The 11,932-nt window shown below is 33.6% G+C and overlaps 1 protein-coding gene across 3 annotated transcripts in view; it reads right to left on the bottom strand.

Moving 5' to 3' along the window:
• Positions 1–249: 249 nt before the first annotated feature.
• LOC144976411 (lymphocyte-specific helicase-like) overlaps positions 250–11,932 on the bottom strand; it is a 32,183-nt gene continuing 20,500 nt past the window's right edge. For all 3 annotated transcript variants that reach the window (XM_078920693.1, XM_078920692.1, XM_078920695.1), the window contains exons 14-20: positions 8,671–8,893; positions 8,238–8,357; positions 5,457–5,576; positions 4,692–4,851; positions 3,649–3,828; positions 2,216–2,325; positions 250–955 (exon numbers count right to left, since the gene is read on the bottom strand). In XM_078920693.1, the coding sequence (XP_078776819.1) occupies positions 866–955; positions 2,216–2,325; positions 3,649–3,828; positions 4,692–4,851; positions 5,457–5,576; positions 8,238–8,357; positions 8,671–8,893 (1,003 nt within the window). In that variant the 3' untranslated portion in view covers positions 250–865. The remainder of the gene's footprint in view (positions 956–2,215; positions 2,326–3,648; positions 3,829–4,691; positions 4,852–5,456; positions 5,577–8,237; positions 8,358–8,670; positions 8,894–11,932) is intronic.

The following is an 11,932-nucleotide window of genomic DNA, read 5'->3' as shown; positions in this document are numbered from 1 at the left end:
TTGCTCTGACACCTTGTGCCTGATCCATTATTTGTCACCTTTGACATTTTCAAACATCCTCTCATGTTTTGTGTTTTGCAATGCAAAGAAGGGTTCAGAGCAGAAATGTGAAGAATTATAGGCAGTAAATTGTCCCAACTGTCGTGTAATCTCTGTGGTGTAAATAGTCGCATATCTGACTGGTAAGTAGGAGGTCTGAAGTTTGTTCTCAAATCAAGACAAGCTGATTTTTAAGGATATTTAAATTCATTTTATTTTTCTTTCTCCTCTGTCTAGCACGGTTCCATATACACTTTTCATATCTTTACCTTATACCAGTGCCTGCTCCCAAATTTGTTATTATGAATACACAACGTTATCATGATTGTCAAGATGAGGGTTGAGCAATGTCCATCTACCTTCAACATTAACTATAAATCATATGGATTCTTTGAGGATACTTTCCTTCAAGCATTCATAAAATTATTTAATACCTCATGTAGAGGTCATGCGGCTATGTGGTCTAGTGGTATAACACTCGCTTTCGGATCGGAAGGTCCTGAGTTCGAGCCTTGCTCAGCGCATAGTTGAGTCCTTGGAAAATGCTCTTTACTCACATTCTCTCACCGTACTCAGATGTAAAATGAGTACCTGGCCGTTAACAGCGTTGTCTCTGTCGGAAAAAAAAAATGTATTATCGAGTCGTTCTACATGTTAAATGTTGCTGTTGGTAAGGGACCCCTTGTAAAGCACTTTGATCACATTAAGTGGATATTGCGCGATATAAAAGCTTGTTTTTTTGTGTGTTTTTTTTAAAGACTATAAACCTAAACGTTGTTGTAAAAAATCCAAAGACGTGAATGAAAGTAACTGAGAAATCTACTAATCAAGTCCGAGTGTCACCATCCATAGAGCTCGCCTGACTCTCTATGTCACCACAACTACTGGATGCATCATTTCCTTCTAGATCCATCACCTGTGAATTATAAAATAAAAATGATGATGATGACGATGATGATGATGAGGAGGATAATGTTGATGGTGACAGTAATGAAAAATGATCATAACATCAATTTTTTTTTTAACTGCATAATAATAAATAATAATAATAATAATAATAATATAATAATAATAATAATAATAATAATAATAATAATAATAATAATAATAATAATAATAATAATAGTAATAATAATAATAATAGTAGTAATAATAATAATAATAATAATAATAATAATAATAATAATAATAATAATAATAATAATAATAATAATAATAATAATAATAATAATAATAATAATAATAATAAAAATAATAATAATATTAAGCATATTTCTATAGCGCCTTTCGTTGAATCCTCAAAGCACTTAAAAGTGCATCAACCAAAAATGTATCGTTCCCCTTATCATTGCATGATTTCCATCCTGATAATAAAGACACTTTAAAATGCTTTAGACCAGCTGGGGTGTCATTCAAATTGGTCACAGCCCAATTTCTGAACAACTTTTAGTTTCGTAAAAATATGGATGAAAAATCTGAACCTTAAGGAAAAATCCTAATTTGGCTCTCTAATAAATCTTCAACAATTGAAGATAATGTCAGGATCAAGACAAAGGCTTAACGGGATATCAAAAGTTTTAGATAATATCAAGAGTTAAGATGTGCTGAGAAGAATTTCATAACTAAGTCAGCTGCAAAAAAAGATAATAATAATAACAATGTATTTTATTTATATAGTGCCTGTCCCCTACGTAACATAAAGAAAGAAACATGACGCCTGTCCCCTATGTAACATAAAGAAAGAAACATGACGCCTGTTAGGCGAAAAAACAATTTTTTTCAAACAGAGACAATGCTGTTAGCGGCCAGGTATTCATTTTACACCCGAGTACAGTGAGATAATGTGAGTAAAGAGTCTTTTCCAAGGACTCAACTCTTATACTGCAAAAGACTTATATTTCATAATTCTAATTGTTGTGACTTTTTAAAAAGTCATTAAAATAATTGTATCTGGCTCACAGAAAATGAAAAGGTTGGAAGGGGGGGGGGGAGGAGAAGAGAAGCAGTGTGGAATCGTGGATACTGACCTTTTTTTCCCCCAATCCACTTTCCTATCTTTTGTGAAGTTCATATAATCAATGCTTATCATTTTGTTGACAAGGTTGGAGGTTTACATCTACTACAAACTAATATTTTTAGTTAATCGTTACTGTCCATCGTAAAAGGAAATATTTACCTTGAATAACTTTGTACTTTTGGCTTTTCCTTTCGACGATTTCTTGGATTTCTTTGTAGAAACAGGTTTATCAGTTTGAGGTGTATCTTGAGTTGTTTGTTTCTTTTTGCCTAATTAGTATTAAATAAAATTTTTAAAAATTACAGGTTGCCAATGGAATCCAAGCGAAGTTCAAAGTGAAAAAAAAAAAAGAGATAAATCAGGGGCGTTAAGCATTGAGATCACTGCCTCAAATTTGTGCTTGTCAAAGAAAAAATATTTGTGACCGTCTTAAAATAAAATCATCAAGATCATACACATTGATTACTGTGGGAAATTTTGTAAGAAATTAGGACAGTCCAAAAAATCGGCAAACTTTACCAAAAGAAAAAGTGAGGTGCAACAGGCATTATAACTTATTTTTAAGGGTTTTACATCACTTTCAACACTTGAAGAATGTTTCAGTGCAGCTTTGTGGTAAGACATTTCTTCAGACTGGTAGGTCCCAAGATCGAGTCCCACTCTGAGTGGCGCAAAGTTGTGTCCTTGGCTCTACTCACATTTTCACACCATACTAAGGTGCCAAATGATGTTCCAAGCCAGCTATAGCTTTGTCTCGGTCGAAAAATATTGTAATATTGTCTGGGCATTATGTCTTGGCCATCATATTACTGTTTGCTAGGGACCCTTTTGAGCAGGTTTAGAGGTACTGCTCTATACAAATACTCACATTTCGTTAAAAAGGAAATTGATACAATATTGAAAAGATTCAGATTTAATTAACAAATGGCAAAGAAAATGTAAGAAAAAGGGGACTAGTCCAACAGAGATCAGTAGATCTAAGACCAACAGAAATCCTGTAGCAGTGTCAATGTAGGACTTTGAAAACAAGTAAGTTCTGCACTAGGATCTATTTGTCATCTCTAATGAACTGGTCCTCTTAGTCTTACAATTTCTTATTAATTTTTTTTTTTTTTTTTTTTTTTTTTAAAGTTAATTCCATGTCAGGTTTTTAATTACAATGCTTATTTTGTAACCATCTTAGTTTTAAATAATGAATGAAATTGTGGATCATTCCTCACAAGTGCTTTTGTTACCAAGCCAACGTAAATTGTTTACATTTCAGGGGTTTGAGCCCAAAACATTCTGTGTTCAGCATTTTGTTCTTTTTCACAGCCGTTTTATACTCATTTTTGTTCAATCCTTTGATCTCAAACCCACAATTTTAAATTAATGATCACCTGGTATAAATAGAACAAGGCAGTGATTTTGTACAAAGAAAATGGTGCAGAAGCAGAAATTTAGTAATATAATACAGGTCATTAAAACCAAAGCAAACAATAAGAGAACCTGATGTTATTGTCAATTTCATGTTTGAGAAAAAGACGACTCTTCCACATTTTCAAAGTATAAATATAAATAACTAAATTATAGCAATCTACCAACAAACTTACTTTTTTCCCACAAGTCATAGAGGTCAGATCTATCCAAAAGAGCATCCAGCTCCTGTTTGCTGATGACAAATTTGTCATTTTTCACCTCAGAGGCATGATCTTTGGATTGCAATAAGTCTCTTAACTCTTCAGGGCTGATGGGTTTTTGACGATTTATGAAATTTCCCGACTTGAAGTTACCTACAGGAAAATTGATACAACTTATAATGTTTGTAGTCCAGAATTCTGTAATTCAAACAAATTGCCCGTCAGATTAAGGGGATATATCTGTATTTTACTGAGTGAAAACAAAATAAGTGGTACGAGCCAGAAAATTTTGAAATGTTTGAATTTGAAAAGAACAATCAAACCAAAACTCCATCCCATCACCAAAAATAAATAAAATAAAAAATTCAACCACACAATTGGTTTGCCGACAATCATAAATAAAATATAGGATGAAGAATTTTAAGATTTAATGATCATCTCCGACTAACTGATCCCTAAAAGGTTCCAAATAGTTTTCTGATAGGTCTTTTTCTCATGTTGCCATTTCTGTTTGGAACTCTCTTCCAAGAAAATGCAATAAAGAAACCACTTAAAAGACAATATTAAGACCTAATTCATAAGTAAATAAGACTAAAACCGATTTCCATTATACAGTTAGTTTTTCTTGGTATAAATGTCCCGGGTATGTTTTTTGTGTGTTCCTTTTTGTAATTCTGATATTGATATTGTATTGAAAAGGCGCCTAGAGCTGTTTGTACATGGAATGGGCATGGAATAAATAATTTTCATTATTATTATTATTATTATTATTATTATTATTATTATTATTATTATTATTATCATTATTATTATTATCATCATTATTATTATTATTATTATTACATTAAGAAAGAATTTCTTTTTTTAATGCACAGTAAAAAAGATTTCATTTAACAATAATACTGGTCATTTTGTATGTGTCAAATACCAAACCAATTGCCTCTATTAATTCATATTCACAATTCGAAACATACATTGAAAAGAAAAATAAATAGAAACAAATAGAATCCTCATACCTTTGTGTATTATCATTTTCTCTAACTTCCTCTTATTGGCAGCTCTTTCTATTATCTTCTGGTCAATCGTATTTGCAGTCACAAACCGATATACAATGACTGGTTTAGTTTGGCCAATACGATGACAACGATCCTGGGCTTGGAGGTCACATTGAGGGTTCTGGGTAAAATTTAAATAATTGGATGAACAAAACTACAATTCATCAAAATGCAGAGCTGGCAGATATTTCTTGAAACAGGTGGCACTGAGCCATAAGCAAGGAGCTCCACATATAGAGCATATGTTGCGATGGTTGATGTAAAAAAGATGAATTAAGGTGAGATATTATGACATTTTGGCAGAAGCCATGGAAAGAGTTTTTACAACTACTTTAAAAAGCATGAGTTTATATCCTATTTTAGTTTTAGAAAGTAATGATATAAATCAAAAAGTTGAATTTCTAATTTTTAAAACCCATTTATCAGCAAAAGTTCCTATCGCATAAATTTTGTGGTATGAAAGATTTCTATATGTGCCTATTACTGTGTGTTTGGTGATCGGATTTTGGGCATCTTTTTTTTTTTTTTTAATTGTCTCTTCTTGAAACTGAAAAGATTTTCAGTGGGTGTAAAGTAAAGTGGAAACAATTTTGATTAAATGCAATGGACTTCTTAGAAATACCTTAAGTTTCTAGTGTGGATCACCAATGTCCACATTAATTATCAATATATGGAAACATAGGCTGGTGTGTAGGCATAGGGCCAGTTAGGGCAGTCACAACTCACCCAATCACTGTCATAGATGATGACTGTGTCGGCCCCAGTCAAATTAATACCAAGACCACCGGCCCTTGTACTCAATAGGAAGACAAATTTGTCTGATGCTTTCTCATTGAATGTGTGCATCTAAAAGAAGGAAATATTAGATGAAATAAAGACTAAATTGATGAAGTAAATCAAAGGGATGAATGCACATTTACAACATTGGTTGAGAGAGAGAGAGAGAGAGAGAGAGAGAGAGAGAGAAAGAGAGAGAGAGAGAGAGAGAGAGAGAGAGAGAGAGAGAGAGAGAGAGAGAGAGAGAGAGAGAGAGAAAGAGAGAGAGAGAGAGAGAGAGAGAGAGAGAGAGAGAGAGAGAGAGAGAGAGAACTCCATCCCCAACAAACAAAAGACAAAACAACAACAATAAAATAATACATTTTTAAATACTCTTTAAAGTGGTTGACTGAAAACACAGCTGTGTATTCAGTCCACCGGAACTAAAAATATTAAAAAAGGACCAAATATCGTCGATACTTACCTCAATATTGACCACATTGATACTGAGCATATTATAGGTTAGGCATCATCAAAAATGGGCAGGCATAAAATTTATGGCAATTTGACGGCTTAATAATATCATTTACAGTGTTTAATTTACTCTCGGAAAGTCTTCATGAGAGTTGCTCGAAATCGGGAGCCCGAGATTCTTACCGTGGCTGCTAGATAGCCATTGGCCTGACCGATTTGGCCAAAATTGGCCACACAGAGAATAATGTTGCTATAATTAATTTAAATTTAACATTTATATCTATTTTTCCTAGTCAGTTAGAATTTTTTTTTGTGATTATCAAAACCGATGATTTTTTTCCAAGGAGATCAGAGTTTTGGTATTGTTTGCCCAAGGAAGGTTCTATTTGGCCACTTTTCACATCAATCACTGGCCTCAAGCTAATAATATTAAAGTGAGTAAAAGTAAATAAATAAGAAAAATGTTAAATGTCGTTCAAACTTCTTAAGTCACCAGGAATGGTGTCAACGTGTTGAAGTTGAAAATTAAGACTTTTTTGACTCGTATCCCATTTCTTCCTTTCTACTAGCCCTATCTCTCTCTCTCTCTCTAATCTCTCCCACACCACCCCCACCCTCTCTCTCTTTCTCCCTCTCTCTCTGATGATCCCTCAAACATATCCAAGACCCTATAACTATAAAGTTGTTCTCTTAACATTTTTTTGTTTTATTTTCTTGCTTTTTACTTTTTTATTTTTTAAAAATTTTGTTTGTTTGTTTTTGTTTCGTTTTTCAACCGACTCGTATTGTTACGTACAAGGAAAGCACAAGGCAATAAATTTTGACGTCTCACTGTGTTCTAAATCAAAATAATAATATTAAAAGTGAGTAAAAGTAAATAAATATCAAATATAAAAAATGTTAAATGTCATTCAAACTTTTCAAGTCACTAGGAATGGTGTCAACGTGTTGAAGTTGAAAATTAAGAATTTGTTTGCCAAGGGAGTACCAAAAAAAAATAAAAATAAATGAAAAAAAAAAGGAAAAAAAGAAAATATTATGCCTAGAAAGGAGCTTGAACACCTAACCCACCCCACCCCGGTTAGTTACGCTATGCTAAATCAGCCGGCCACCTCGCCTTCTCGCGCTTAGTCAAACAGTTTAGCCCTTCCGGTGGACTGAATACACAGCTGTGTATTCAGTCCACTGGTGGACTGAAAATTACAGTTCCCTCTTTAAAATAATCTCGACGAGATAGACCCAATTTTAGACCAGTTGGTCCAATAATATATACAGTTTTTCTTGGGCTCTATCCGAGTATTACTGAAAATGTGAATATACAAAAGAAACAGAAATTATTTCATTATGGTATTTTCCTGATAGCCTTAATAGCATCTTTATCTTTCAATGTCTCAAATTGCTCAGAATAGAAGCTTGATATCAGCAAAAAAAAGATTATTCTATGAGATGAATGTAATATAATACCCAGATTGCATAGTTTGATAGCTTTTTTTAAACACGACTTCAATCAGTACTTGTATAAAGGTTATAAAATCCTTGCTGTAGAAATGTGATTTTAACCCTGGCCTGTACTTCATGATGAGGTCCTTCTTGTTTCATCTTTGTGCAACTGTTTACCCAAGTATGAATGGGTAGTCATTTGTGATATATCTCAATGCATTCTTCTGAACTTTTTCATTACTTTAAGTTTAGTTTTTAAGTTCTGAACAACCACGGTCGAGTATTAATCGAACTGAAGTTTTATGACATTTCTCTTTATTGGAATTTACGAGATTGATGTGTTGCATTTGTGAAATTCTAAGAACAGAATCTGTCTTCTTAAACAAATTTATTTTGTATTATCCATTGAAGTTTTGTATTGGGAATAACTATTTTGCATATTAATTTTTTTAAAGACTTTTGTAAACTTATTAGATTTTATACATTTAGTTTTATTTGTGATTCTCAAAATTTAGTAATCTGAATAAAAATTTATTTTCCACATCTTTTCCCATCGTTTTATTCCAACCTTGTTCCTTGGATCTGATGGGAAGTTATTTGATACAGAAATTGGGACAAATGCAAGTTTTGTAGGCCATATGCTCTAAAAGAAGAAAATTGACTTCCCACCAAATCCAAGCACCAGTACTGTATAGTCACCTGGAACAACTACAAAAGACATTTAACTTCTATGTCATGGTACAAGACCGAAGGACTAGAGCTCAGGGGGTCACTGGTTCGGATAAGTAAGTAAGTAAAAGAAAATTGAATAAATAATTTAAAAACCAAAATACTTACATGGTCCCTGCGATCATCCACTGAGGTTGTTCCATCCAAACGGCAAAATTCATACTCTCTGATTTGACAGAAATCTTCAATGAGATCAAGCATTCTTGTCATTTGGCTGAAGATGAGAACCTGGAATGAATAAGAAAATTCTTTTAATATAATGTATTATCATTTGCATGAGTTGACAGCCAAATATCATGCAGCCCGGAAAATCAAAAATATACAAAACCCTGACTTTATTTTGCAGACTACTTAACATCCTTAGGGTACTATGGGCTCTAGATGATTTCATTAACTTGGTTTCACTTGAAGAGAAAACAAAATAAAACAAAAAGAAAAAGGAGAACATAGCTGAATAGAAATGGCACTTAAAATATCGATATGACCTCCACCAATATAATTTGTGATTAGAACAAAATTAAGACATATAAAAGCAAATCACCTTATGCCCTCCCTTCTTGAGTGCCTTTAGCATCTGGTCCAACACTAACATCTTGCCAGATGTTTTCACCACATCTTCAGTGAGGGCCAAATCTCCGGTCTTAGGATCCAGTGGATGCTCCAACAAGTATGGGTGGTTGCAGCACTTCCTCAACTGCATCATCACATTCCGCATCTTGATGGTAACCTGGGATGTTTTTTTCCTGTCATCTGTTATAGACTTCCTGTTTAATGGATCAGAGATGATGATTGTGGGTGTTTTTTAATCAACCAAAAATATGATAGTTAAAAACTGTGTGAATCTAATATTGCGTTTCAATGTTTTGTTTTGTTTGTTTTTAAGGGTTTTACGGCGCTTGCAACACATTAGGGTCATATCAGTGCCCGTAAAAAGGAAGAAAATGGGACAGTTAAATGTTGTAGAATTACAATTAAAGCATCCAAGAATAGGGCAGACAAAGGGGAATTGGTTCAAATATTTTTTTTGTTTGTTTTTTGCTTTAGGTCTCTTCCAACACAATTGAGGTTATATGAGAGACCGCTGAAACAAAAAAACAAGCAATCTAACAAAAATAGTACAAATGTAAATCAAAATCATAACCTAAAGATATCATAAGCTAAATTATAAATAACCAAGAACAAACAGGCAGAAGATTTACAGAAAAAAAAATATCCCCTGTCAAAAATACAATCACAAACCAAAGAAGCAGGATAGGCTAATAAAGAGAAGAAGAAACGACATCACTATCGGATCGTACACCCATGCGAACATCATAGGTATATGATTCAAGGGTGATGCTCCAATCCAACCACCCGCAATTGGTTCAAATAGGGAACAGACGTAGATTCCAAGAGTACACAATCAGCGTACTTAGTTTGAGATCACCTAAAAGTCTCATCCAGACACAAGCACAGGTCCCCACTAAGAGGAATACACTCAAATGTTTACAAATCATATATAATACATAAACAAAACATAATACAGTGCATAACAGAGAGATGATTTACAAGGAAAAAATATCATCTCCCAAAACTAACTATATATTTGACTGTTTCCCTTCCAGCCCGGGTTTCCGGCCAGGGCCAGGACAAAACCAAGTAATCTCATTCCAAGACAAAGACAGAAAGCATGTTGGAAAACAGACATAGGGGGATAGACGACAGTATGTACATCCCTGCACGCTATGGGAGGTCAAGAATGCGTTTCAATGTCTTGCTCTAAAAACACAATGAAAGAGAAGAAATGGATCAAATGGGAGTCAAAGAGTGAAACGATTCTCCCAATATGACTTTTCTTATAACATGAAATATCATTTTTACAGACGTGCATCAAGAAAACCCTTCACTTTACATACATATTTTATATAAAATCTAAAAGTTTAAAAAGAAAAATTGGTTTTAATCTATTTCCTTTGGAAAAAAAAAAAAAAGCCCCTTTAAAAGGCTGTCAAATAAACGAGGTATAAATGATTTAGACAAAGACCCAATGGTGATTGTGTTTTTCTAAAAACATTTCCTCAGATCTGTATAAAACTAATTTTTTGTTTGTAAGAAATACAAAGAGCACTTCAAAGTTAACGTCAACACATGCCAAAAATAACAAAGGTCAAATAGAATGTAAGCTTCAATCTAATTTTTTTTAAAACAGGCAATACAGACGCTTCAGAATTACTCATTGTCAACAAAACATGATCAACATTCACATTATGTCTTGTTAACATGATCAACATTCACATTATGTCTTGTTAACATGATCAACATTCACATTATGTCTTGTTAACATGATCAACATTCACATTATGTCTTGTTAACATGATCAACATTCACATTATGTCTTGTTAACATGATCAACATTCACATTATGTCTTGTTAACATGATCAACATTCACATTATGTCTTGTTAACATGATCAACATTCACATTATGTCTTGTTAACATGATCAACATTCACATTATGTCTTGTTAACATGATCAACATTCACATTATGTCTTGTTAACATGATCAACATTCACATTATGTCTTGTTAACATGATCAACATTCACATTATGTCTTGTTAACATGATCAACATTCACATTATGTCTTGTTAACATGATCAACATTCACATTATGTCTTGTTAACATGATCAACATTCACATTATGTCTTGTTAACATGATCAACATTCACATTATGTCTTGTTAACATGATCAACATTCACATTATGTCTTGTTAACATGATCAACATTCACATTATGTCTTGTTAACATGATCAACATTCACATTATGTCTTGTTAACATGATCAACATTCACATTATGTCTTGTTAACATGATCAACATTCACATTATGTCTTGTTAACATGATCAACATTCACATTATGTCTTGTTAACATGATCAACATTCACATTATGTCTTGTTAACACGATCAACATTCACATTATGTCTTGTTAACATGATCAACATTCACAATATGTCTTGTTAACATGATCAACATTCACATTATGCCTTGTTAACATGATCAACATTCACATTATGTCTTGTTAACATGATCAACATTCACATTATGTCTTGTTAACATGATCAACATTCACATTATGTCTTGTTAACATGATCAACATTCACATTATGTCTTGTTAACATGATCAACATTCACATTATGTCTTGTTAACATGATCAACATTCACATTATGTCTTGTTAACATGATCAACATTCACATTATGTCTTGTTAACATGATCAACATTCACATTATGTCTTGTTAACATGATCAACATTCACATTATGTCTTGTTAACATGATCAACATTCACATTATGTCTTGTTAACATTAGTGCCGCGCTGAGGACCGGACCGAGGACCGGTCCCACGGTCTTTTAGCTGTGAACCGTGGTCCAGTCCCAAAGAGGAAGACCGCCGGCGGTCCTCACTTCTTATCACCTTTCAACGGCCTCGCGCCATACTACTTCCCCAGCGATTCGTTGCCTCGGTCCTTTGCCTATCTTCCACCAATCACCACCCATCCCACTTAATTAATCGCACCCACCCCCCTTTGCCATACACTAAACGACACAGACGACCATAGAGGCAGACGACCACCTCCCTCCACTCCGCAAACCGCCCTTTCGTGTGTGAGATGGGGGGAACAGGAGGCGCACGCCTTGGACGATTCCATTATACGGGGTAAATTTCAAAATTTACTACACCATAATGATCGCAATGACAATGATCTATGATGAAGGCATGACCCCTCTTCTCTAATGGGTTATTGTTTGAAATGTATGTGAC

This window comes from Berghia stephanieae, chromosome 7, assembly GCF_034508935.2.
Source record: "Berghia stephanieae isolate SIO BIC M18660-M18661 chromosome 7, UCSD_Bste_1.3, whole genome shotgun sequence".
Taxonomy (NCBI): domain Eukaryota; kingdom Metazoa; phylum Mollusca; class Gastropoda; order Nudibranchia; family Aeolidiidae; genus Berghia; species Berghia stephanieae.
This window is presented reverse-complemented; position numbering and strand designations above follow the sequence as displayed.